This window comes from Oncorhynchus tshawytscha, linkage group LG06 (genome assembly GCF_018296145.1).
Source record: "Oncorhynchus tshawytscha isolate Ot180627B linkage group LG06, Otsh_v2.0, whole genome shotgun sequence".
Taxonomy (NCBI): domain Eukaryota; kingdom Metazoa; phylum Chordata; class Actinopteri; order Salmoniformes; family Salmonidae; genus Oncorhynchus; species Oncorhynchus tshawytscha.
Window position 1 is genome coordinate 66,263,224 of NC_056434.1, and position 26,057 is coordinate 66,289,280.

The 26,057-nt window shown below is 46.0% G+C and overlaps 2 protein-coding genes across 6 annotated transcripts in view; one reads left to right on the forward strand and one right to left on the reverse strand.

Moving 5' to 3' along the window:
- Positions 1 to 3,896: 3,896 nt before the first annotated feature.
- mmrn2a (multimerin 2a) lies at positions 3,897 to 20,776 on the forward strand. The gene is made up of 8 exons (XM_024424627.2): positions 3,897 to 4,339; positions 10,577 to 10,699; positions 10,944 to 11,050; positions 12,999 to 13,067; positions 13,704 to 13,931; positions 16,214 to 16,650; positions 16,824 to 18,339; positions 19,331 to 20,776. Exons 1-8 carry the CDS (start codon positions 3,978 to 3,980, stop codon positions 19,738 to 19,740), a joined length of 3,252 nt encoding a protein of 1,083 aa, XP_024280395.1. The 5' UTR covers positions 3,897 to 3,977; the 3' UTR covers positions 19,741 to 20,776.
- Positions 20,777 to 22,498: 1,722 nt separating this feature from the next.
- bmpr1aa (bone morphogenetic protein receptor, type IAa) overlaps positions 22,499 to 26,057 on the reverse strand; it is a 65,646-nt gene continuing 62,087 nt past the window's right edge. For all 5 annotated transcript variants that reach the window (XM_024424630.2, XM_024424629.2, XM_024424633.2 and 2 more), the window contains 5 exons: positions 25,800 to 25,992; positions 25,240 to 25,537; positions 24,788 to 24,963; positions 24,429 to 24,559; positions 22,499 to 24,146 (listed from right to left, as the gene is read on the reverse strand). In XM_024424630.2, the coding sequence (XP_024280398.1) occupies positions 24,021 to 24,146; positions 24,429 to 24,559; positions 24,788 to 24,963; positions 25,240 to 25,537; positions 25,800 to 25,992 (924 nt within the window). In that variant the 3' untranslated portion in view covers positions 22,499 to 24,020. The remainder of the gene's footprint in view (positions 24,147 to 24,428; positions 24,560 to 24,787; positions 24,964 to 25,239; positions 25,538 to 25,799; positions 25,993 to 26,057) is intronic.

Consider the following 26,057-nt stretch of genomic DNA (forward strand, 5'->3'; position numbering starts at 1 on the left):
GTAGAAATTCCCTTTTTTTTTAACTATCATTTCCAGCAACAATAGTCATTTACAACATTAACAATGTTTACACTGTATTTCTGATCAATTTGATGTCATTTTAAAATGGACATTTTTTTAAAACTTTTCTTTCAAAAACAAGGACATTTCTAAGTAACCCAAAACTTTTGAACGGTAGTGTACGGTTGTGGCCAAAGACACATATATTAATTTTCACAAAGTCTGCTGCCTCAGTGTCTTTAGATATTTTTGTCAGATGTTACTATGGGACACTGAAGTATAATTACACGCATTTCATAAGTGTCAAAGGCTTTTATTGACAATTACATGAAGTTGATGCAAAGAGTCAATATTTGCAGTGTTGACCCTTTTTCAAGACCTCTGCAATCTGCCCTGGCATGCTGTCAATTAACTTCTGGGCCACTGATGGCAGCCCATTCTTGCATAATCAATGCTTGGAGTTTGTCAGAATTTGTGGGGTTTTGTTTGTCCACCCACCTCTTGAGGATTGACCACAAGTTCTCACTGGGATTAAGGTCTGGGGGGTTTCCTGGCCATGGACCCAAAATATCGATGTTTTGTTCTCCGAGCCACTTAGTTATCACTTTTGCCTTATGGCAAGGTGCTCCATCATCCATGAAAAGGCATTGTTCGTCACCAAACTGTTCCTGGATGGTTGGGAGATGTTGCTCTCGGAGGATGTGTTGGTACCATTCTTTATTCATGCTGTGTTCTTAGGCAAAATTGTGAGTGAGCCCACTCCCTTGGCTGAGAAGCAACCCCACACATGAATGGTCTCAGGATGCTTTACCTTGGGCATGACACAGGACAGATGGTAGCGCTCACCTGGACTTCTCCGGACAAGCTTTTTTGAGGATGCCCCAAACAATCGGAAAGGGGATTCATCAGAGAAAGTGACTTTACCCCTGTCCTCAGCAGTCCAATCCCTGTACCTTTTGCAGAATATGAATCTGTCCCTTATGTTTTTCCTGGAGAGAAGTGGCTTCTTTGCTGCCCTTCTTGACATCAGGCCATCCTCAAAAGTCTTCGCCTCACTGTCCGTGCAGATGCACTCACACCTGCCTGCTGCCATTCCTGAGCAAGCTCCGTACTGGTGGTGCCCCGATCCCGCAGCTGAATCAACTTTAGGAGACGGTCCTGGCGCTTGATGGACTTTCTTGGGCGCCCTGAAGCCTTCTTCACAACAATTGAACCGCTCTCCTTGAAGTTCTTGATGATCCGATAAATGGTTGATTTAGGTGCAATCTTACTGGCAGCAATATTCTTGCCTGTGAAGCCCTTTTTGTGCAAAGCAATGATGACGGCACGTGTTTCCTTGCAGGTAACCATGATTGACAGAGGAAGAACAATGATTCTAAGCACCACACTCCTTTTGAAGCTTCCAGTCTGTTATTTGAACTCAATCAGCATGACAGAGTGATCTCCTTGTACTCGTCAACACTCACACCTGTGTTAATGAGACAATCACTGACATGATGTCAGCTGGTCCTTTTGTGGCAGGGCTGAAATGCAGTGGAAATGTTTTTGGGGATTCAATTAATTTGCATGGCAAAGAGGGACTTTGCAATTAATTACAATTCATCTGATCACTCTTCATTCAATTCTGGAGTATATGCAAATTGCCATCATACAAACTGAGGCAGCAGACTTTGTGGAAATTAATATTTGTGTCATTCTCAAACCTTTTGGCCACGACTGTATATATAAACAGTGGTGTAAAGCACTTATGTAAAAATACATTAAAGTGCTATTTATGTAGTTTTTTAGGGTATCTGTACTTTACTATTTATATTTTTGCCAACTTTTCCTTCACTATATTCCTAAAGAAAATAATGTACTTTTTACTCCTTACATTTTCCCTGACACCCAAAAGTACTCGTTACATTTTGACAGGAAAATGGTCCAACTCACACACTTATCAAGAGAACATCCATCCCTGGTCATCCCTACTGCCTTTGATCTGGCGGGGTCACTAAACACAAATGCTTTGTTTGTAAATTATGCCTGAGTGTTGAAGTGTCCCCCTGGCTATCCGTCATTAAAAAAAAAATTGTGCCGTCTGGTTTGCTTAATTTAAGGAATTTGAAATGGTTTATACTTTTGATACTTAAGTACATATTAGTAATTCCATTTACTTTTGATACTTAAATATATTCCAAATCAAATACTTTGACTTTTACTCAAGTAGTATTTGACTGTTTTACTGGGTGACTTACCTTTAATAGAAAATTATTCAAGTAAAAGTATCTTTATTTTTACTCAAGTATGAGTACTTTTTCCTACCACTGTATATAAACTACTATGCTGCATATACAGTTACACAGTTCTAATAAAATAACACAGATCAGTAACGACCAGAGCTCTCCTCCTTGCCCTGTGTGAGGCAACCTCTCTCCTGGGGGGGATGTTGATCCCCAGCCCCAGCTAGCCATAACGTCTGAATAAAAGCTGGCAAAACAAGGCCCATCAGCTTTCTACGTGTAAAACTAGCGCCACCTGCTGATGATCCAGTGAACACTAATTTATCTCTATGCTCATAATTTACCCTGGGGTCCCCCGCTGCTCCTGCTGCAGCCAAGAACACAAAATCAAGTCCACGATCACACAGACCACCCGCAGGGAGCGACCCCACTGCTAGAGCTACATCTGGAAGCAAACAAGTAAAGCACAACGCAGAGGATTAAGTTCTTATGGAGAAGAAAAACATTTCCTTTCTTTTTGTTTTCCTTTCAACGGTCAGAATCTAGGGCAGCAGACCCTACAGTGTCCCAGCCTGTTACTGTACTGTATATGATCATGGTAGTCTGTCTATTTTAATGGGCTTCCACAATCTGTCTGTCCTTGTATATAAGGGAGGCACTTCAGATGTCCCCAGGTCCTGCTGCTACTAAAGAGTTACAAGGCCATCCATGTTTAGGAGCACAGTAAATTATACCATAGTGAACAAGTCTGTCCTAAGCACTGGGGAAGATAAGCACAGCAACAGCACACATTCCAAGTCAACTCTTAAAGTTAATGTGACAATAACACTGTCACTGAGACTTGTACAGAAGTGTTACCATGGTAGGTGACTTTCACTATAACCACTCAACTATTGGAACATCTGTCGCCATGGCGATACAATTTCAACTCAAACACTGACTCATCCTGAAGCTAAACAACGTATCGACATAACGTCATTCATCTCCTCTTTCTCACACTGCTGCCAGTGACATGGGGAATCCCACTAAATATTTAATAGGTGATTACTCATATGGGCCAGTTTGTGATCCTGATGCATAGAGACAGAGATAACCAGAGGGGAAGTCTGAAGTCTCTCCCATGCAGATACATTTGACTGATTCACTATATCCACTGGCTAACACCCCTTTACACTCCTTTAAAAAACACGTCCAATCCCTCGCTCTCTCCCCTAACATCCTTTTCCTGCACTATGCCAATCGGAGGAAGAGAGACAGAGGCGAGGTGATAAGAACATTAGAATTCCAGTGACCTGCCAACTTGCCAAGAGAAATGGGCTGCTTCCTCACCGGCCCGGCTGGTGTGTGTGTGCTGCATTTGTGCTTGTGTGAGTGGTGGTGGGGGGGATCCTAATAACACCTCCAGCCTGTGGGCCTGAGAGAGGGGAGAGAGACACAGCCAGGCTCATTGTTCCAGGGCCTGCGACCTTTCCATAGGGAACTGGCTGGTGGGTGGGAGGCTCATTTCCGAGGATTGTTGGAGAGCTTTGAAAACTTCAGAAGGAGGGGAGATGTGGTGTGAGTGCATGTGTTCTGCGAGTATATGTGAGTGAGGGGAACAGGGGGAGGGGAATCAGACTGGGGAGGATTTTTGGAGATGGGGCGGGGTATTTCCAAAACCCACTCTTTTAAAACAAATAGCAGTCCCGGAGAGGCCTCAGATGCTTTTGGCAGCTAGCTAGCGTGGATAGATCAGGACCAGGCAGGGAAGCAGACATGACAGCCGTGGGGGAACTGATGCTGCTGGTGCTGGGGCTGATGGTGACGGCCCACTGTGAGGTTAGGGCTAGAGACCCTGAGGTGGAGGAAGAGGACCAAGGCTTGCCTGTGGAGAGAGGAGGCTGGGATACCCAGGGGGTGGGTGTCCACCCTGGACCTGGGAAGTTTGACATCCCCCACCTGAGGAATGGACCCCATGGCCGCAGACCTGATATCCCTGGCTCTGCCCACCACCCCATAAGGCACGGACCACATGGGCAACCCCATCAGGCTGGTCCTGGACAACACCCCCTGGGTCTGCTGCCCAAGGAGACTGCACCAGCATCAGGAGAGGAAGGGAGCTACCCAGCCCGCACCGGGTAAGTGTTTGTTCACAGTAGCCACTTCTCAGCTGATAGGCAGCCAGTGCAGACAAGTATCTATAGGAGTAGAAAAACACACCACCTATGGATCTACAAACACACAGATGCACTTTCTCAGCATGCACATCTAACAGAACATTCAATGTTTGGTCTACCAGCATGAATGTAATAGCAGCAACTACCCAGGTTGAGAACCTGGGGTAGCACACAAATGCCAAATACAGAAATATGTCTTTTATGAGGGCTGGGTTTCAAACGGGGGTGTCTTCCTGCAGGCTTTTCCCCTCTCAGCACATTCAACTCTTTCCGACCTCTCCTATGTGGAAACATTTGGTATCTCTTCAATCTTCCTCTGCAATCAGCACAAAGCTTGTGCTCATGGGGGAAACTAAACAAAAGGCAAAGTGGTTTAGCAAATATTTACATGTGCCCTCAGCAGAAGGAGTCCGTAAACAAACTGCTACGGTTTCACTGGCCGGGTGTGTCATAACTAGGCTCGTGGTTTTCCTTCGCCAAGACTAATCAATAGTAATTAATCTTAAATGGCAGAGAAAGCCATAAGACAGCCATAGGTTTCCTGTACTTTGTGCTCAAAGCCCAAGCTGCTGGCAGAGCCTGATCTTTGCTCCAGTTAGTTACTGGACACCGTCATTCTTCTAACCCAGATACATACATTACACCCCAAATTGTCTGATCCCCCGATAATGTGCTCCCTGAGGAGCTAGCCCGAACAGCCAGCAATTAGCCCTCCTTAAGAGCAGCCACTTAAACGTTTACTTTACGATGTTATTCAAAGAATACCTTTTTCTTGTGTGTCACCCCCATTACTGTAATGGAGTGCAGGTTTGGGCCGGGGAGTGTGAGGTTGTGACCTGTGATATCTCTGATGGACAATTTTCATTGGAGGCTCTTCTGGCGGAGGAGGCTGGGAGGGAGGGGGGGTCAATGAGAGGTTCAACTTGTGAATAAAGGTATATTCAGTCAGTGTGTGAAGAGCTCTTACTCTACAATGGAAAAAGTATACTGTCTTTTGCTACCTCGGAATTCAACCCAGGTTCATGGTTAGACTGGATATGTGAAAAGGTATTCAGGCGAGTCCTTCCTCTTCATTGTTAAAAAAAAATCTATGCACTTTGGCCTTGGAATCTGTAAAGGGAAAACACATTGGTTGTTAAGAATAAAATCAAACATTCTGTAAACTGAAGTGTCAGAGTGAGCACTGACTACGAAAAGGAAAAAGTATTTCTTCTTCTTAAAATGTCCATTTTTTGTTGTTACAAACTTATATTTGTCCTCCAACAGTGTAGGAGTACCTTTTAGCACATGAATAACACTGACTAACAGATCAGATCTCAGTGTATTTTAGTGCTGAATGGTTTTCAGTACAGTGTTATTGGCATCCCCAGGGTGTAACAGATCCGGTTGTTTTGGTGTGTATACCGCCTGAGAGAGTGCTCAGGGTCTAGATGATACGTATGTGTGTGTGCTACGATGCTAGGATAATTCCCTCCGGTGGTGCAAACATTGTGCTTCACTGCTGGGTCTGAGGAGGTTTCATTCTGCACACAATGCATGTGTAAGAACCCAGGGGGTGGGGCGATGAGTGTGGATATGGAAGGGGCGTCGGGATGGACGGCTCACGGCTGACCTGAGGCTTTGGGCCATTGGGAGCTCTGAAAGGCCACAGACAGGGAGGGAATGTACTGTAGACCTGTGGGCTACTACATTGTAACTAGCAAACAGAACTATGTGGACTCAAACTGGAACAGGCCCAGACAACAGGCTAAGCAACTCAATACAAGAACCCATGAACAAGGCAAGTATAAGAGAGGAGTAGTTAACTGCTTAAGCTGTTTTAATTAATTCTGCTCAGATATTTAAATGCAACACAGAGCACTCTAGTGTGTGATGGAGGTACCATCTGTAGCATCGTCGCTCATGGCATTGCATGATTAACTGTACTTTTACACAAATGTCTTTCATTACGCACTATCATTACAATCAACATAATAGGAAGAAAAGCTAAAATACTGAAATCAAGACATGTTCAAGTCTAAAACCTGACGCTCCGGCTGGGGTCCGTAGAAGGGTTCTGAGGCTGTACTTACCCCCCTCGCAGGAGGCTCTGCCGGGGGCTCCGCTGCTTACATCTCCCAGCTCCAGGTTCCAGACCCCTCAGAAAAGGGCCTTCCAACCCACCACCGACGCAGCACGAATGGCTTTGTGTCTGGAATGGATGTGTGGCAAATTCTGCTTTGTTGCTGCTATGCGCTCACTTTACACTCACCCTCTGACTCACGGTCATAAAATATGGCCTAAGGGAATCAGCTTTGATTCTCAGTGTGCTTGGTCTTGCCGGTCTGCCAGTGGCATTGGCACAAAGGCCTTTTGTGTACCGTCGGGTTTCAGAGTCCATGTCGACTCAATGGCTAACAGGGCCTCCATAATCATCTGGTTATTTTCTCTTTTGTTTCCAAATCAACATCTGCAGCAGTCAGGGTCCACACTTTGAACACTCTCCGACACAATGTGGCTTTTCTTGAACTAAATAAAACATGTAAAAAAAGGCCACAGCGCAGTATAAAGGGGACAGTGTTATCCAGGCCAGCTGTACTGTATAAGCAACAAGCAAAGAGGAGTCTGGGCTTTGAAACCAAAAACAAAGCTCTTCTGTTAATATTAGTTTTTCACTTATCTTGCAAAAGGAGTATCTGGGTCTGGTGTTGTTAGTACTACAAAAAAAAAATCTGATTTAGCGTCATGACATGACTCTTCAACCTTGAACAAGACTACAGAGCCTCTTAGCTAACTTGATTAACCGGGGCGGCAGGGTAGCCTAGTGGTTAGAGCGTTGGACTAAGGTTGCAAGTTCGAATCCCCGAGCTGACAAGGTACAAATCTGTCGTTCTGCCCCTGAACAGGCAGTTAACCCACTGTTCCTAAGGCGTCATTGTAAATAAGAATTTGTTCTTAACTGACTTGCCAAGTCAAATAATGGTTAAAATGTAAAAATAAAAAAAACCTGTTTGGCAACCTCGGCTCTCCTCCCAGCCAGAGGCCTAATCAACCCCACTGACCTCAATGATTAGACTGTGGGAGAGGCCGGTGTCGAAGTGTGAACACAGCTCTAGTATCATATCACCACGATAGAGAAACTCCCCACCAAAGCTGTGTGAGGGTTTGCCAAATGCATTTGCAGTGGAAAGTGACTGGGGAAAAGGATTTGAGATTCTCACATCTTCCCCAGAGTGTGTATGTTGTCTGTGTATGTTGATATGCTGCGTGGGGGAGTGTCCCAGGATAGAGTAGGTTACGGTGTATGAGAGCGTCAGAGACTTCCTTCCTGGTCGAAGCCAGAGATGGGAGCCGTAGGCCTACAGGAGGTAATTACACAGCTATTGTGCTCTCCCAGGAATGGCCCTCCATGATGTCACAGCAGACCAGGAGGAAGTGACATGGGGCAGATCTGACGCAGACCTGCCAAGCGAGTAGCATGCCGGTGGGGTTGAGCGTGGAAGGGGCAAGTAATCGTAGAGGTCAAGAGGACAAATTAACAAATTGGAATTCACATTGAGAAATGTGAATTTCCAATGAAAATGTTCAACTGTTCAAGCAAGCAGTATGTGAGAAACCTAATTCCTAGAATTTTATGAACCACATTGCCACTGCTGGGGTCTGGTAAGAATCCAGTTTCTCTGCCAGAAAGTGAGTGCACATTTCACTTGGGATGGCAGAAAGAGCAGGGGCCACCAGACCAACGTTCCCATATTGTAAAAATGGCATAATATTGTTCTATTGTGTAATATCAAAAGACGAGCTCAAGCGCAGAACACCGTTTGTGACACACTAGAGGCCAAAACAAACTGTACGGGGATAAATAGTCAAAGTATCAGTGACCCTCCAGTCATTCCATCAAACATTCCACACTGAGTTTACATTCAGTCCTGCTGAACAAGGATATTGCTCAAGATTTTATCTGTTTGGCATCGGAAGGGAAACAATCTCCTTGTATTTGCTGTCTTATGGCGATCCTCACGCACTGAACATTTATTAGAGGAGCTTGTTTGTTGTGGCACTGTTTAGTCTGTGTGGAGGTGAACACTGTGGTAGAGCTGGAGCCTGTTCGAGGGGGATCAAGAGACCGTGTTCTCTCAGTTTATGAAATATGAGATTAGTGCTGGGTTGTTGTGACACCCCTCCCACTAACTCTTTATTCAGCATGAGTTCCCCTCCTACAGAGCCCACGCATTTATAGCTCTCCTGACCAAGAGAAAGACAGGCTTGGATCGGAGTGAGGGAAAAGGTGAACCCTCTTGTTCTCCTCATCAGTAGAGGTCAAATGTCTCCAGTCTACACATTCTCGGGCTCTGCAGTCTGGAATAATTCTCAAACGAGCCGTGGCGGTACGTGTGTCTGTGCAATACATGAAGGACTTTGGCCACACTCCAATATCAGGGCCACAACGATGCGGTCGCTTGCTTGTTAACCACCTGTTGTCTTGGAAACAGAGGAAGTATTTTTGGTTTAATCCTCTCCACTCCTCTGCAGCTGCACCCCTGAATACTTCAAGGGTCTTTGTTTGGTGTGGCCTGGACACAGAGGTGGTAGATTAGAGAGCCAATGGCACACTCATGTGGAGGATCTTCCAATACAAGGTCCTGGTACCATGACTGAGGAACAGAGAGGGGGGATAAGGCTGAGAATGGCACATGCATACATAGCTATGTCTAAAAGGGATTCTTAACCTTGAACGGTTGAGCTAGGTCAGATAGAGCTTGTCCTACTCAGGAAAACCTCGCAGTCAAACGCACATAAACACACACACGCAGAGTTAATTAACCCTTGACCGGTGTCCACTCCGTACAATGCTACAGACTACAGTGGGAGGGAGTGGTTTGGCAAAACATGACAGCCACTTCACTTCGCCTTTCCATCCACGTGGGGTTTCTGAGTCACAGGTTCAGCAAGGTGAGCCAGAAAAAACACTAAACACCAGATCTGACGGGTCACACTAACTGCTCCCCCACCACACGTGTCAGTTCGAGGGGCCCCAGGGTGCCTGCTCACCTGGTGTTTACAGTCAACTCTTTCCCTCGCTGATGACCTCACGTCTGATCGTGTCTTGATTGCGAGGGACAAGAGGGCGTGGGGTTTGTCTCAGACAGGGCCACCCAGGAGCGGTGAAATCCATCCCCCCTCCACACCTGTTTCACCTGGGTCAGGGGCCGGTGGAGAGATGACCCCTGCTGTGATGTAGACTGACCCCTGGCTATCTTTCATCTTCTCTAATGGTATGTTTGGACAGTCGGTCTGGAACAGGTTAGCACAGATCCGTGACGTGCTGGTTAGGCAGGGTCAGAAGGGGAGAGCCGCTGTAGCAAATGAAGGTCATGGGGGTCAAATGGAATACGACGGCATAAGTCTCCAGAAACCATCTGAGATAGATAAATACTTGTGGAATTCATTGAAATCAAACAATTCTGCTGGAAAATGAAAGGGAATACCATTTCCCTGATTAGATATGCAGACAGCGGTGTGAAGGTCCTGAAAAGAAATCCAGCCCATAGATGTCTTTGGCCGGTCATTAGGCGCTATGTACGTGCTGAGAAGGCAGAGTTGTAAGCAGGGAATCCTTGTTTCAGCGCAACCCTTGGGAGGAACCAGGCGGGTGAGTCACCATGCCAAGGCTCTGAAGCCAACTGTAAAAGTGGGGGGTAGATAGGGGTCAGGAGGGAGACCGCACTAGGAGCGATAAGACAACTCAACAACAAAGCCCCGGTAAAACGGAAAAATATTTGTGAAACGCCTTTTGAAATGCAGGCCACCCAAACACACAAACAATGCATGCTTCAAGAGTCTAACAGCACCCAAATAAGGTTGAATGAAAAGGCAGATGCTGCCACATGGATTTACATTTTTGGCCCTGTTCACAATGAATCAAGATAAATGAAAATGAACACTATGCATTATAACTGTTAAGTTATGGGAAAGTCCAGTAGTCGGTGCCTCTCTGGAGCGGATGTTATGTTTGTAGCCCTGACCTGTAGAAACAGGAAGGATAACCACAGAATTGCAAACAAGCAAACTGTGAGACAGCAGCAGCAGCAAAGACAGAGAGAACTATAACCCCTGGCAACCTGATTATCTCAACCGTCTCCCAGCTTCCTGTTTCATTACACATAGATATTGCACAGTATCAATGGAATGACGCTGTGTGCTTGTGTCCTCTTCCAGAAACTGGTGTGCATTCGTGCACCGCCGCATTGAATCCATTGTTGAATCCTGTGGCACAGAAAAATACACCATCAAGTCCCAGAGCCCCTGTCCCAATGGCACGCCTGACTGCCAGCTCGTCATGTGAGTTCAGCCCACTGTGCATTCAAACGTCAACTTCAACCACATGTTAACAGCACACTGCATTACATCACAGATTGACAATGCACACTCAAATTCCCCACACACTGCTCGATCCAGCATTCTCATATAATAACAATGATAACACAAATATCTCCAACACACATCTTATTTACGATCCATCAGTTCAATTTGCAGGCGAAATCCAATGTGTGTGTGTGGTTGTAACCTTGTTTTCTGTGTTTAGGTACAAGCTCTCTACCCGGCCAGTGTACAGAGAGAAGCAAAAGATCTTCACAGCCCTGTTGTGGAGGTGCTGCCCAGGACACGGAGGGGAGAACTGTGAGGAAACAGGTACTGAAACAGAGATGCACACATGCTGTATACTTTAGGACCCCTAGTAGTGGCGATTTTAGCATGTACATCTTGGTGGGGCAAACAATCAAAATATGTTCAGATGCATGCCAGAAAAGACACTACACTAAACAATACATTAATTGCACTATAATGGTAACAAGCGGTGCCCACATACTGTTAGGGCCGACATAAAGCTGTCCCAACAACAGAGCTTTCTTTCCAGTAAAATGGAGTGAATCCTTACCACTGCTACACCTGGCTATCAGCGCAGCCTTGTCTGGCAACGAAACAGTTCATTCAGTCTCCTTTACTGCCTTTTTAAAAACATAGTTGATATGGCTGACTTGCTTAAAACAAATGTGGGTTCTACTGACAATTGAGATGTACAAACTATGGCATGAGGGAAAGATGAGCAGATAAGAGGCATTCTGTAATTTCGATTAAGACATTAATGAGCGAGCTGAGATGGACGTAGACAATATAACTATGTGTTCGGCACTTTTGAAAAGTACAGCGACAGAAGGCAGAACATGGTCTGCTCTTACAGTATTTTCCATGTACACCAAGTCAGAACCGTTGGTATAAATAAAGGGGGCATAAAAGCAGACAATGAAAGCTCTTATAATATTAGATTACATTTCTCAAACAGGTTATAGGCTACATGTGCAGCCCACCGAGTCAGAACAGTAACGTTAGGCGAAATTAAGAAGTGAAAATACACCAAATTATTAGCGTGAGGCACATGGGCTACTAACAGTTTACTACACAACAAACACTTCGTATTACACCATGGCTTGTGATGTGCTCACTTAAACATGAAGGTGGTGCGGTGGTTTTGTCATCAAACTGTCAAAGTCTGACATTCTCTGGATTTATGGTGGGAACTCTGGGAAAAAAAAGAAACACAGCTACTCCATTGAATAGCAGGCTACTGTTTGCTTTGCAGTTAGCCACTGATTCCTTCCAAACGACTCATTGTTGAATTTGCAATTTCCAACCTGTTGTGTAATCTTCATGGCCGATGAGCACCGATACGTTTTATCTATAATTTCTCTTCATATGACAATGATTAAAAAGGATTTGCCAGTAGATTGTCGACTTGATTCATGATGATGACTGCTAACTAAGACTTGGAAAGTAAGATGTTGACATGATCAGTCCAATCAAAGCTACTGTACATGTAACGTGATTTGATGTAATTTTATCCGTGGCCAATGACCTGGAGTCTTCTTGGAAGGCCACTTGTAATATAACTCTATGGCAGGACCCAAAGGGCTGAAATTTTGGATGTCTACTCTTACTAAGGACATAAACTTGGCAATGACGTTGTGTCCCCATGAGTGACAGAACCCTGAGCCAATCACGGCAATATGATCCTATTTTTTGCTGGCTTGCCCCACCACAGAAAGCACTGAGCTGAAACACCTGCATGTTGGAGCTTTATTTGGAGCTTTATTAACTGAATGAGATATATATATATATATATATATATATATATATATAAAAAAATTTTTTACATTGCTTTCAAACTGATATGTGACACATATTAATGCCAAAATAACATGCAAAACAGGCAAGACCCCCCACACCAATTTTCTGCCCTGAATGATGGGCTGCCACGGCCCCTAAGTCGACGAGCATCAACACGGTTGAGTGTTAGTAATTGCATTTTGGCATAAGAAGTAACCTCATGGTGCAATATGTTTCCACAGGCCTACTCTAGACTTTCTCCTGGATTAGTTAATGAGTTTGGCTCTGACTCTTTGTACTAAGAGCAAGATTTAGGTTAAATCTCAAACAGATTTCCCATGCGTGAAATGGCCCTTAACTCGGCAATAGACACTGGCTGAGAAAGTCACGTGTTCACGAAAGCTGGTGGAACCAATAAAAGTAACATCCACTCCCTGCTATCCTCTCGCTTCCTCTTTCCCCCTCTTTCCCTCAGTGTCTGACCCTGCGGACCCTACGGTGGCAGGACGACCACATTCCAGAGACACTGAGCCTCACCACACAGGTAGGTCTGCCTATCTGACCCGTCTGTTTACATGTTGGGGGGGGTTGACTGGGTAAGCTGGCCTTCAATCAAACGCCCCGTGCCGCCCTCTCTGCCTCAAACAAACTGAGGAAACGCTAGTGCGCCAGAAGAAGGAGCATTTGTATAAAAGCTATAGCAGGCCGTGGGAAGTTCATCTCCCAGGGGAGGGAGGAAAGGGTGTGTGAACCGTTCTCAGGGCATCAAGCAAGGCTGTAAAGGGGGTGTGACCTAGAAATAACTAGGGACCTAAAAATAACCCTCTGCCCTTTTGGGCCAATTCTAGGCCAAAATAAAGACGTAAAGTCCCCCGTTATCGGCTGGTCTGCTTTCAGTACCTCCACACCCCTTATAGAGAGGGCTTCCTAAACCGCAAAGGTCTCATAACTAATTCTTGACCACTACTGGAGTCGAATAACCATTGTGTTACACACACTAATCAAGCACACACACACAGGGTTGGCTGAAGTGGGGTCAGAAGTGGGGGGACAGAGAGCTAACCCAAGGCTATGGTTCTCATGGTCAGGGAAGAGAGACACAGCTACTACTCTGTGCCACTGTGTTGAATGAAAGCCTCTCCTAACATCCCATCAATCTGTCTGTTGTCTGTCGGTCTAGGTGCACAGTCTAGACTCACCCACCAGGCTGAGAGGGAGCAGAATGACTTCCAGGTGTCTGAGAATCCTCTGTACGAACTCCATGCCTCAGAGGCTGACAACAACAACAAACACACAGAGTCCCGAGAGTCCCCCTCATACCCTCGACAGGCCCAGGAGCACATCCCTCACCATGGCTACAACCACCCCCACAACCCTAACCACCACCAGCGGGATTTCAACCATGGAGGTAAGTTGGGACCTTAGAATCACCAGTGCTGTACTAACATGTTAATCACAGTGGGAAAACATTAGGATGCCTGGTTAAATAAACTATAAGTTAGGACCACCAAGGCCAGGATTGTGACTGTGCTTTAGGAGGTAAATCAGGGCCATGAAAAGGAGGCAGGGTAATCATCAACACCCCTAAAATCAGGGCCATGAAAAGGAGACAGGGTAATCATCAACACCCCTAAAATCAGGGCCATGAAAAGGAGGCAGGGTAATCATCAACACCCCTAAAATCAGGGCCATGAAAAGGAAGGTAATCATCAACACCCCTAAAATCAGGGCCATGAAAAGGAGGCAGGGTAATCATCAACACCCCTAAAATCAGGGCCATGAAAAGGGCCATGAAAAGGAGACAGGGTAATCATCAACACCCCTAAAATCAGGGCCATGAAAAGGAGACAGGGTAATCAACACCCCTAAAATCAGGGCCATGAAAAGGAGGCAGGGTAATCAACACTCCTAAACCCATGTATGACCCCTGCTCTAACCTCTGAGACACTCATGCAAAGACACATACTGGACACACCTGCTCACTCACCATCTCATAGTCAATAAAAAAGTAAATACAATGTTAATACAAAACTGACAGTGAAATACTCCTATTTCTCTAAGCTCCTGTCTGGCATGTTAATACTCCCAGCTGTTATTTATGCACTACTGTCTGGTCAACTGCCTGTCTCATTCACATCCTCCGAGAGAATCGACAGGCTTTAGAATAGTGCTGTAAAAAAAACACAGTTGAAAGGGGGAAGGCTTGACCAGGAAAAATACACGTACATCTATGGGGAGCATTTCCACGACTCCATCCCTCCACAGTGACACCTCTAGCTTAGTGCCCCCCCTTATACTCATTACAGCTTCCTTCTCAGGAAATCCTCTCTTTCTTCTGGGAAAAATCCCCCCCCCCATTACATTGTGTGTGTGGATGATGTAATCCGCAGTGGGATGGTGATATAGCGTGAGGTCTCATATTACAGCCACACACAGTGAAGGGTGCCATAGTTTTTGCTGCTGTGGTATATTCTCACTTCCTGTGACATATTATTCTTGTTTGGGAAAGACAACAGGCTAAGGCCATGACGTAATGTCTGGATGAATAAATTACCGATCAGACTTCCATCAACTCAGACTAAAGACAAATCGGCCTACATGTTATTGTTAAAGTTTCTCTTTAACATTGCAGGGAAATTAGTGAAATTATTTGAAAACACTACTTTCCTACTTCTTTTGATCGGTGGGATTTAAAAAAAATAGAGAACCTCTTCCAACTTTGTAGAACTCTCATGGCAGGGGGCGACCTGATTTCCTCTCTCAGTATGACCTCACTGTATCTGACCTCTTAGAGGGAAAGCATAAGGGAACAGTGTTTTTCTCCCTGAATTAATGGAGGGTCTTTCCAATGTTATTAGAAAAACAAGCCCTAAATGACGAGAGGCCCTCTGATCACATAGATCACACTTTAAAGCAGAGCAGCTTGGGGGTCTGGACTATGTCCAGATACAAGGGTGACAGTGTCAGAACTGGGACTTATTCCCAGGGGGCATACATGTGTAGCCTCGCAAGTTGCCTGATCTCGTGAGTTTACATCAATGTTCGCTGCACAGCAGTAATCAGTCTGGTAATTAATACATGTGGGTGGGGGAATTCAATGTCAGACATAGACACTCACACGGACAGTTTCTAGGAAGATGTGAAAATCCCTGGAGCCTGTATCATTGTAAAAGGAACTGCGTCCATTAGGGCCATCTCTGGGGTGCAAAAACACTGCCATGAAACAAACCAATCCAACAATTATTCACTGTGCTTTCTTGTAACAAAGGGGTTCAGTCAGGAAGACCAATACATAAGGGAAATTAAATGTCCAAATATAGGTCTGAAAATGTTATTATTCCTATTTTTGGCAGCTTGCCATTGGACTTTGAAAACAATTTTTGGGGATAAAACCAAACACGTTGAAGATTTCTTGAGAGACAAAGGGCTCTCATAACTGTTCCTAAAGAACTAATGGCACAACTGATATGAATGGCCTTTACAAGAGAATACATTCTAACAGGTACTGAAAAGGAGTCTTGCTCTGTTCCTATACACATTGATGTGTGTGTACAATTGTTGAGGTGTCATCTCAGCCTTGTGAAGTTACAAAGTGGATATGTCTAAAACTGAAAATATGTCTAGTTCTGATGCTTTAAACCGATTGATGTGAGTAAATATTGTGCTCTGATTTCCTGGATTGTCTCCCAGATCCAATCAGGGATGAGGTGGAAGCTGTCCCTCTACTGCCCTACCAAGACTCCCAGTCTCCCCTCCCTCTACTCCACATGATGGCCCTGCTAATGTCCCAGCTCCAGCCCATGTTGGATGGCTACAACCGCACCTTGGAGCACCTAACCCAGGAGGTTGAAGGTCTGTCCCGGGATGTGGCTCTGCTCCGGAACTCTCAGTGGAAGGTAGAGGAGGCAGCCCTGCGTGGAGCAGGGGCTGGAGAGGGTCCCGAGGCCTTGGAGGCTAAGCTGGAGCAGAGTTTCCAAGACACCAAGGAGGTGAGGAGGGAACTGGAGAGACAGAGAGCTGAGATGGCAGACAGGCTACACTCCCAGCATGCCATGCTGCACTATAACATCACCAACTTCAAGACAGACATTGACGGCAAGATCAAACGCAACCACAAGATGTTACAGGTCAGCGAATCCCTCATTAATGTATCTCATGGCATGGTAACGCAACTATTTCATAATGAAAAACTTTTAGATTTAGTTCCTCACTTCTGCGTTAGTAACAGACTTTTAGACTTGCACATTATGGGCATTAAGTGAGAAAAATATTCTTCATGTCTTTCATGGCTCCTGGGTAGGTTAATCTCCAGTCCATGAATGCCACCCTGTCAGACATGAAGCTGGAGCAGGACCGTCTGAGTGAAGTGCTCCAGAGGCACCTGACCAACCCAGGGGCCAGGAGAGAACCCAGCCAGGTCCATCCCAGTCAGGCCCAGCAGCCTCCAAAGGACTCAGCAGTGTGGGAGGCTATCACCCGTCTGGACAACAAGGTGGTCAACAACACAGTGAGGGTAAATGCCCTGGTGGAAGACCTAGAGATGGCCAATGACAACGTCCTGGACCTGAAGAGGGGCTTCCGAGACCTTGAGGAGAACATTGCCCAGACGGGGAGGAACAGCCAGATCCAGTTCATGGAGACGGGCCTGGAGGTGGAAGCGGCTAAAGTAGCCGTGCTGAACCGCGTCAATGAACTGGCCAGCAACCTGACCATCCACTCGGAGCAGCTGCAGGAGATGGAGACTGACATGGACTACCTGTACACACAATTCTACCAGAACGTCAGCGCTGCCGGAGACTGTGACTGCAAGGCATTCACCGCCTCCTTCTCCCGTCTGGAGCAGGGCCTGACCAACGTCACCGAGCTGGCCAACGACAATCGGCTGGCCCTGGATGGAAGCACTGATGCTGGGTCGGAGCACTGGGGTCCCTCTGTGGACGACGTCATGGCCTCCCTGGCCTTCGAGCAAGAGAAGAGCAAAACTCTCCAAAACAACCTGACTCAGCTGATGACCTCAGTCCTGGGCAGCCACAGGGACGTGCTCAGCCTGCAGGAGAGCGACAAAAGGTTGGAGGCTGAGATGCGCCACCTCTCCAGTTCCTTTTACTCTTTGTTGAAGGACGCCATCCGCCACACTGAAGTGCTGGAGATGCTCCTGGGGGAGGAGGTGATGGGGTTCATGGACTGGCCCCTCCACAAACAGGAGGCTCACTCCATCCCAGCGCTGCAGAAGAGGCTCCAGCACATGCAGCATCAGATCAGGGGCCAGAACCTCAGCCTCACCACCCTGCTGGACGCTGCCCGGGCAGAGGAAGTCCCATCCTCAGACGAGCCCTCCGTGCTAGTAGACTTGGCCTCCCGCGGGCTGAAGAGGAGGAGTGGAGACCAGAGGAGTGACCACCTCATGGACTCAGCAGCCTCTGAGGACCGGCAAGACTACTCGGACAGTGACCTGCGGAGCCTTGAGAAAGCAGTGGAGGAGCTGGGGGAGAAGGTCAACAGGCTGGAGTACAGGCCTTGCCCTGCCAGCTGCAACATCACCAAAGACAGCACGTCTGGTGGTGTGGAGGCCAAAATGCAGGTGGAGGTGGCCTGGCTGAGGAAGGGTCTAGAGAATCATCTGCGGCTCTTTAAAAATGTCTTCAGTAACTCAGAGGGGCTGGCCGAATCAGAGAGCACCCTGGACCTGGACCAGCTGTGGGCCCTGATGAAGAGGAAGGAAAGAAAGAGAGAGAGGAAGCGCAAGGACAAGAAAGAGGGGATAAAAGATCACATTGGAGAGCGCGCTAACCTTCGCAGCAGGAGGGATACATCAGGTAGGCATCAATCTATTAAAAAAACAGGGAACTGCCAAAATAAAGGAAACACTTGAGGAATGCAAATTATATTGAAAGCAGGTGCTTCCATACAGGTGTGGTTCCTGAGTTAATTAAGTAAGTAACGTCCCATCATACTTAGGGTCATGTTTAAAAATGCCCAGGTGCTCATTATTTTGCCTAGTGGCCTTTCATCTACTGCATACTCCTCATGTCCTCTCCTTGCCTCCTTTTCAAAACCCATTGGAAGAGAAGGTCAGAGGGGAGGGACCTCTGGCTTTCTCATCCAATGGGTTTTGAGGAGGCGGAGAGGAGAGAGGACGTGAGGAGTATGCAATTGAGATTCTAGCAAAGACTTCGAAAGAGGGGTGTCATAGGAGCATAGGGGGTTAAAAGGGTGTGTGTTTGTCAGTCACCAGATCGCAACCCAATTGGAATACTTATGGGAGATTCTGCAGAGGCGGCTGAGACAGCGTTTTCCACCGCCATCAACAAAATACCAAATGATGGAATTTCTCATGGAAGTAGTGTCGTATCCCTCCAATAGAGTTCCAGACACTTTTAGAATCTAAGCCAAGGAGCATTGAAGCAGTTCACTGTCGTGGTGGCCCAACACCCTATTAAGACACTGTTGGTGTTTCCTTTATTTTGGCAGTTATCTGTACCTCTATCATGCTGAGCCACATCTCTTTCTAAACCTCCCTTAAGACCAGAATGCACTTTAAACAAAGAAAGATCCTTGGGGATCTATACAGTGCAACACCCTCAAGTAAGTGTTAGCAATGGGTTAAAAGGAGCTGTTAGCATGACTGAGGGTATCAACATTACCAGCAACACTAACAGACAACACAAGACTGCCCCCTGGTGAACATTTTTTTTGTTTCGTTCAAGCTTATAAAGTGATCCAAGCATAAGTATACTGTCTATGACAAGGATTCATATGAACAGATAGCAGAGAACAGCTGACAATTCCCTGTCTCTTCTCTTTCAGTTCTATCCAAGCTGAGGGACAGTCCCCTGATGTTTTTGGCCAGAAGCATACAGCGCAGCAGACCAAGTGACAGCCTGCTGGTGTCGGGGGACACATACCTAAACGTCGGCCAGATGTACTCCACTCACACTGGGATGTTCCAAGCACCTTTAGCAGGGGTCTACCTCTTCGTGCTGACATTGAACTTTGAAACTGGTCCCTCGCTATCTGGGCTGAGGAGAGAGAATGGGGAGCTGGCTGCCACTCTGCATCAGGACAAGATGGCTTCGTATGGCCCCGTCACCCGTGTGTGTCTCCTACAGCTGCGGCAAGGAGAGGAGCTCCGCCTCGAACTGTTGGGAGGGACTCTGGTGACTGATGACCCTAACGACAACGTCTTCGCTGGGCTTCTCCTTCATCACACCACCTGAGGGAGCTGTGGCCGGTCTGCAGTCAGAGGAGAGACGTTGGACTGAGTGAAATCAAATCACTAGACTAACAGCTGCTATGCCACCCGTGTTTTGATCTCTTACATTGATACTGGGAGGAGCGTATATAAAAAGGTTGAGTGAGTATAAACATGTTTCCTGTGTCATACAGTAAACCACTTAAAAGCGTTGCAATACAACTTCCCTGAAGTTATTGTAGGCTGTTATAAGGGGAACGGGAGCATGAGCATTCTGGACCATAAAACCATATTCTATAGAAAACACTGACTCAGAATAGAAGGTGGGCTCTTTAAGATATCACCATGCTACCATAATAGTGTGCCTTCAGTGCTTTATGACTGCAACATTGCTTATACATGTATGAGGACCCAGGTATAGAAAAAACATTTTCTACAAGACACTGGCTCCATACAGACTACAGTGAACATAAATCAATTAAGTGAAGGGACAGAGGAATTGATTGTGTGAAGAGGTGAACTCTATATTACAGTACATCAATATGCTGTATGTTTCTCCTCCAGTAGACGGACGCACCTTACTAGGTTAACCCTCATCAAAAAGAAAGCGTAAATAACCCAAGGCCAGACCACAAAGTTGTGTACTAAAATAAGGTTATTTACTTAAAAATGGATACATTGGACAGGCTGTATAGAGAATAGTTTTCTTTCCTTGGTAAACTCAAAGGCCCGATGCTGTACAAAAACACATTAAAGATTTACACATTAAGAGATTATTCTAGATGGTTTTCTTGCATGTTACAAACAGGAAAACACTAGTTACTGCTTGGGTGAAGTATTTTTCTTAAATATCTACCATGTACTGTTAGCTTAATTCACAGAGAAACTGTCCTGACACACACACACACACACACACACACACTGATTTCAGCGGACATGCACACTTAAACATAAGCACACATTATGAGCGCAAACCCACAAGCACTGCTAAAGCTATGCAGCATATATGTTGTTTTACGCATTTGTATGGACAAAAGTGAAGCAAAAGCCAACATTAGATAGAAGAGACAGCAGACACAATAGGACCAGGGACTTGAAAGAGAACGTTTTAAGAACACACTGGCCAAAACATAGAGCCTATGCAAGAGGTTGAACCATAACTTATCAGGGGCACAATCTCTGACGAGGCTTCCTCGTCATCATCACACCGGCAATACGATCTGTCAAGAGGTAAGGACAGTGGTTCAGATGAAGGGACATTAAGTTCTCACTTCATATTTCTCCTTTCTGTCCTGTATGAAAAGTGAACGATCTAAAAATGCAGTTCCTCTTGTGGTAAATGGTAATCAATGGGCTGGTTCTACCCTCTGTACTGACCCACAGATAACGGCACTAAGGAAACCTGTGGATTTGTATATACAGTTAAAGTCGGAGGTTTACATACACTTAGGTTTACAGACAGATTATTTCATTTATAATTCACTGTATCACAATTCTAGTGGGTCAGAAGTTTACATACACTAAGTTAACTGTGCCTTTAAACAGCTTGGAAAATTCCAGAAAATGTCATGGCTTTAGAAGCTTCTGATAGGCTAATTGGCATCATTTGGAGGTGTACCTGTGGATGTATTTTAAAAACTACCTTCAAACTCGGTGCCTCTTTGCTTAACATCATGGGAAAATCAAAAGAAATCAGCCAAGACCCCAAAAAAAAAAAACTTGTAGACCTCCACAAGTCTGGTTTATCCTTGGGAGCAATTTCCATTTGCCTGAAGGTACCATGTTCATCTGTACAAACAATAGTACGCAGGTATAAACACCATGGGACCACGCAGCCGTCATACCGCTCAGGAAGGAGATGCGTTCTGTCTCCTAGAGATGAACGTACTTTGGCACGAAAAGTGCAAATCAATCCCAGAACAGCAGCAAAGGACCTTGTGAAGACGCCGGAGGAAATGGGTACAAAAGTATCTATATCCACAGTAAAACGAGTCCTATATCGACATAACCTGAAAGGCCGCTCAGCAAGGAAGAAGCCACTGCTCCAAAACCGCCATAGAAAAGACAGACTATGGTTTGCAACTGTACATGCGGACAAAGACCATACTTTTTGGAGAAATGTCCTCTGGTCTGATGAAACAAAAATAGAACTGATTGGCCATAATGACCATCGTTATGTTTGGAGGAAAAAGGGGAAGGCTTGCAAGCCGAAGAACACCGTCCCAACCGTAACGCACGGGGGCGGCAGCATCATGTTGGGGGAGTGCTTTGCTGCAGGAGGGACTGGTGCACTTCAGAAAATAGATGGCATCATGAGGATGGAAAATTATGTTGATATATTGTAGCAACATCTCAAGACATTAATCCAGTAAAGCTTGTTCGCAAATGGGTCTTCCAAATGGCCAATGACCCCCAAGCATACTTCCAAAGTTGTGGCAAAATGGCTTAAGGACAACAAAGTCAAGGTATTGGAGTGGCCATCACAAAGCCCTGACCTCAATCCCATAGAAAATGTGTGGGCAGACCTGAAAAAGCATGTGCGAGCAAGGAGGCCAACAAACCTGACTCAGTTACACACATTCTGTCAGGAGGAATGGGCTAAAAGTCACCCAACTTATTGTGGGAAGCTTGTGGAAGGCTACCTGAAACATTTGACCCAAATTAAACAATTTAAAGGCAATGCTACCAAATACTAATTGAGTGCATGTAAACTTCTGACCCACTGGGAATGTGATGAAAGAAATAAAAGCTGAAATAAATCTGACATTTCACATTCTTAAAATAAAAGTGGTGATCCTAGCTGACCTAAGACAGGGACTTTTTACATGGATTAAATGTCAGGAATTGTGAAAAACTGAGTTTAAATGCATTTGGCTAAGGTGTATGTAAACTGCCGACTTCAACTGTACTCGCATGTGTCTCGAAACAGTCTAAATTCGGTGTCTACTGCAAGTTCACTTTACTTGGCTGTAATTCTGTCTCACACACCTGAGGAAGCTTGATGGATCAACAAACTTCATTGGCATTACAGCTCTAAATGTTTTTAGCACAAGTAACTGTCATTTACCATAGCATTGAGTAAGCTATATATTTGTACTTTAAGTTAATAAAATATGGCATATTTTCCAAACTAATGTGGACTTCTTCATTACTGCAGTCCAATGGCCGAGCTCACATGATGTTTGGCAATATGAAAGTTGGCCACTCATAGAATGTCTATCACTCAACATGGAATTAAAAGCAATCGAGAAGAGCTGGAGGGAGATTCCGCTTATAATATCTATGAACAAGACTCAATGTTTAGTGTTCTGGACACTCCTCCCAGAAGACATAGCGTATATACACAAAGGAACAAATACGAAGAAGGGGTAAGCATAGCGAAAGGACGGGACACAGATTGACTTCCTATTTACACATTTCCTTCTGAATAGAATTATGCAGCAAATATTTTTCTCCCCAGTTGTCCTTTTCATGTCAAATGTGACAGGAGAAGTTACTGAGTTGAACTTTGTTATAGGAAGCACAGTGAGTTGTTGATTTAAGGCAAGTCGAGTATCCCCTCTTAATGTCCTTGGTTGTCTGGATTGCTCGTAGCTCTTGAAGCAGGTCGCATTTGAAGCCCACTGGACGTGAATACCATTGCAGTATGGTTCTTTTTTGTAGGCACAGCATCTATCGATCCAATATACATTTACATTTAAATTCACATAATTATAGTACCTTATTTCATAATTACTCTACTTAAGAGTCAAGAGTTATATTTCCATATGGCAGGAGAAGACTGTCCTGAAGAGGGGGGGGAAAAAAATGGCATAAAACATTTACAGGCAAAAATTGAACATGATTGGCGGGAGGTGACGATTGCGAGGGCAGTGTCTTGGTTTGAAGTGTGGCTCTAAAGTTCCTACATAATATGACTTTGTCCATCAACATGTGAGCAGACATGTCCTTCCCCCTCCTCACACCATGTCATGTTTTGGCTTTCACAGAAAGCGTCAAATCGCAGTACGTTGCTTCCTACAACCCAGAACTCCTCTGGTCAGGGAGGGAATAGGCGGGAGAGGGAACCTATACAGTTTCCTTTAGTCAAAAAACACCTCTGCAGCAGCGTCTGTCCATTGTGGTTATAGAGATTCATGAGGCTCAATGTCCAAGGCCCTGTGGCAGGGTCCCCCCTCCCCCCATCCACTGTTTCTCCTCCCCCGCCTCCTGAACAGAGGTGACATATTCTGCATCACGACATTAGGACACACTGGGGAGTTCGGGCCCTCGATTGGGCTGTGTTGAGTACGTAGGGGTAAAATATCACATTTTGATGTCCTGTGATTCCACCATTTTGGCCAGGGTCTTCTTGACTCGTAAGATGGTGAGGCGTGAGGCGGGGTTGTGGGCCCAGCACTCAGACATCAGCTTCAGCATGGTTCTCAGACACTGGAGAAAACACACACACACACACACACACCATTGTAGGAGTTGTTTTCCCTTCTGCTTATGCATTGTTTTTAAAGTGCTGCTAAGCTTGCATATATACCACTCTGAAAAAGCACTACTTATGCTAATAAACACAAATGCATTCTCTCCAACACTGCTACAATAGGATAATCGCCTTTGTGTAAATGCCAAGTATACGCTCTTCACTTTCTTTCCGATAAATCACGTCCCCGCAGTGACGCAGGTGTTGACATTCGTGGCTAGCTCCACTCTCAGACTCACCTCGTCACCATTCCACCTGTTGGACACGGTGGGCCGCAGCCCTTTCACACACACCACCTCCAGCATGTCCTCGAAGGACGGGTCTGACGGCACCATCTCATAGTATGGCAGCTGATGATCCTCCACTATACCTGAGAGAGATGAGAGAGAGAGAGAGATGAGAGATAACGATGTGCGACAGAACACTGGTTAAACAATACCGTGTGTAGTGCTTTTCAGAACCAGTTGAAATCTTAAGCCCATTACTGTTTTCGTAGTGACTGGTCTGGATTGCCAGTATCAACGTGTACACAAATACCGGTATGCCTGTAGATTCAGAACTATAATGTGTGTGTGTAAGCGTGTATGTGTGTCCGTACCTCCTGTTATACAGCGGCGGGCAATCTCCCAGATGACGAGGCCGTAGCTATATATATCAGCCATGATGTAGGCCTGGAAGTGGTTCTTGTTCAGGGTCTCGGCCAGCACCTCTGGGGCCATGTACCTCCGGGTCCCCACCCGTGTACTCAGAGGGACGTCTACCTCGTTGGTATCACTGAGGACAAGAACGGGAATTCAGAATAATCTACAGGGAAATGGTCAATGGCGCTCCCGAAACAACAGTTCAGAACTCTTCAGAGGAACGGCCATATGTGAAAACATGGGTGGTGTACATTAGGGCACACCGTAGCAAAGCATTTTAGAACACAAAATGATTGCTGCTCATCGGACAACCTCAGCTACTCCCCCTCCCGATTTGTCAGTTTTCTTTATTTTGGTGGCTAATAAATAGAACCTTGATTAAAATCTCCATTGCTGAGCAGCATCCTACCTGTTGAACTTGACGGCCAGGCCCAGGTCAGCGATGCAGCAGGTGCCATTCTTCTTCATCAGGATGTTCTTGCTCTTCAGGTCTCGGTGGGCGATGGCCGGCTTGCCCTGGGTGCCGTAGATCTCCGTGTGGAGGTGACACAGGCCGCAGGCGGCGGAGTAGGCCAGTCGCAGCAGGCTCTGGGTGTCCAGCGTGGTGAACCTCAGGTAGTCGTACAGGGAGCCGTTCTCGTGGTAGTCTGTGATGAGGAAGAGCTGGGTGAAGGCCCCGGTACCCTTGATGTCTGCCGCTATGAAACCTGCAGACGTGAGAAGAGAGGTGAGGGGTGTTTAGTGCTGCAGTGAGATGTAGGCCTTGCCCTGGTATATGACTGTTGACCTCAGCCATGTATGTACAAGGGCAAATGTAGACCTAAGATCAGTCAATCAAGGCTCTCTACATTACACTTCCGTTGAGACTAATTTAGATAAATTTAGAAAGAAAACGGCAGTATATGGCTTAGATGGAGGCAGAGTTAGCTGTCGTCTTTGCTACATGCGAGTGATAGGAATGGCATTTACCCAGTATGTTCTCGTGCCTCATGAGGACTGTCTGGTAGATCTCGGTCTCTCTGAACCAGCTGGCCTCCTCCCGGGTGAAGAACACCTTGACGGCCACCTTCTCTCCCCGCCAGCGGCCCAGCCACACCTCGCCGTAGCGCCCCTTGCCGATCTGACGCACCATCTGGATCTGCTTGGCAATGGTGCGCTGCACCTACAAGACACATCAGGGAGAGAGGCACTGAGCATTCATATCAGATCAACAGTAGCTTACCACAG

Coding starts and splice junctions, on each gene's coding strand:
- mmrn2a (XM_024424627.2), top strand. CDS start 3,978: ATGACAGCCGTGGGGGAACTGATGCTGCTGGTGCTGGGGCTGATGGTG. Junction 10,700..10,943: donor CCTGACTGCCAGCTCGTCAT/GTGAGTTCAGCC, acceptor TTCTGTGTTTAG/GTACAAGCTCTCTACCCGGC. Junction 18,340..19,330: donor CAGCAGGAGGGATACATCAG/GTAGGCATCAAT, acceptor CTTCTCTTTCAG/TTCTATCCAAGCTGAGGGAC.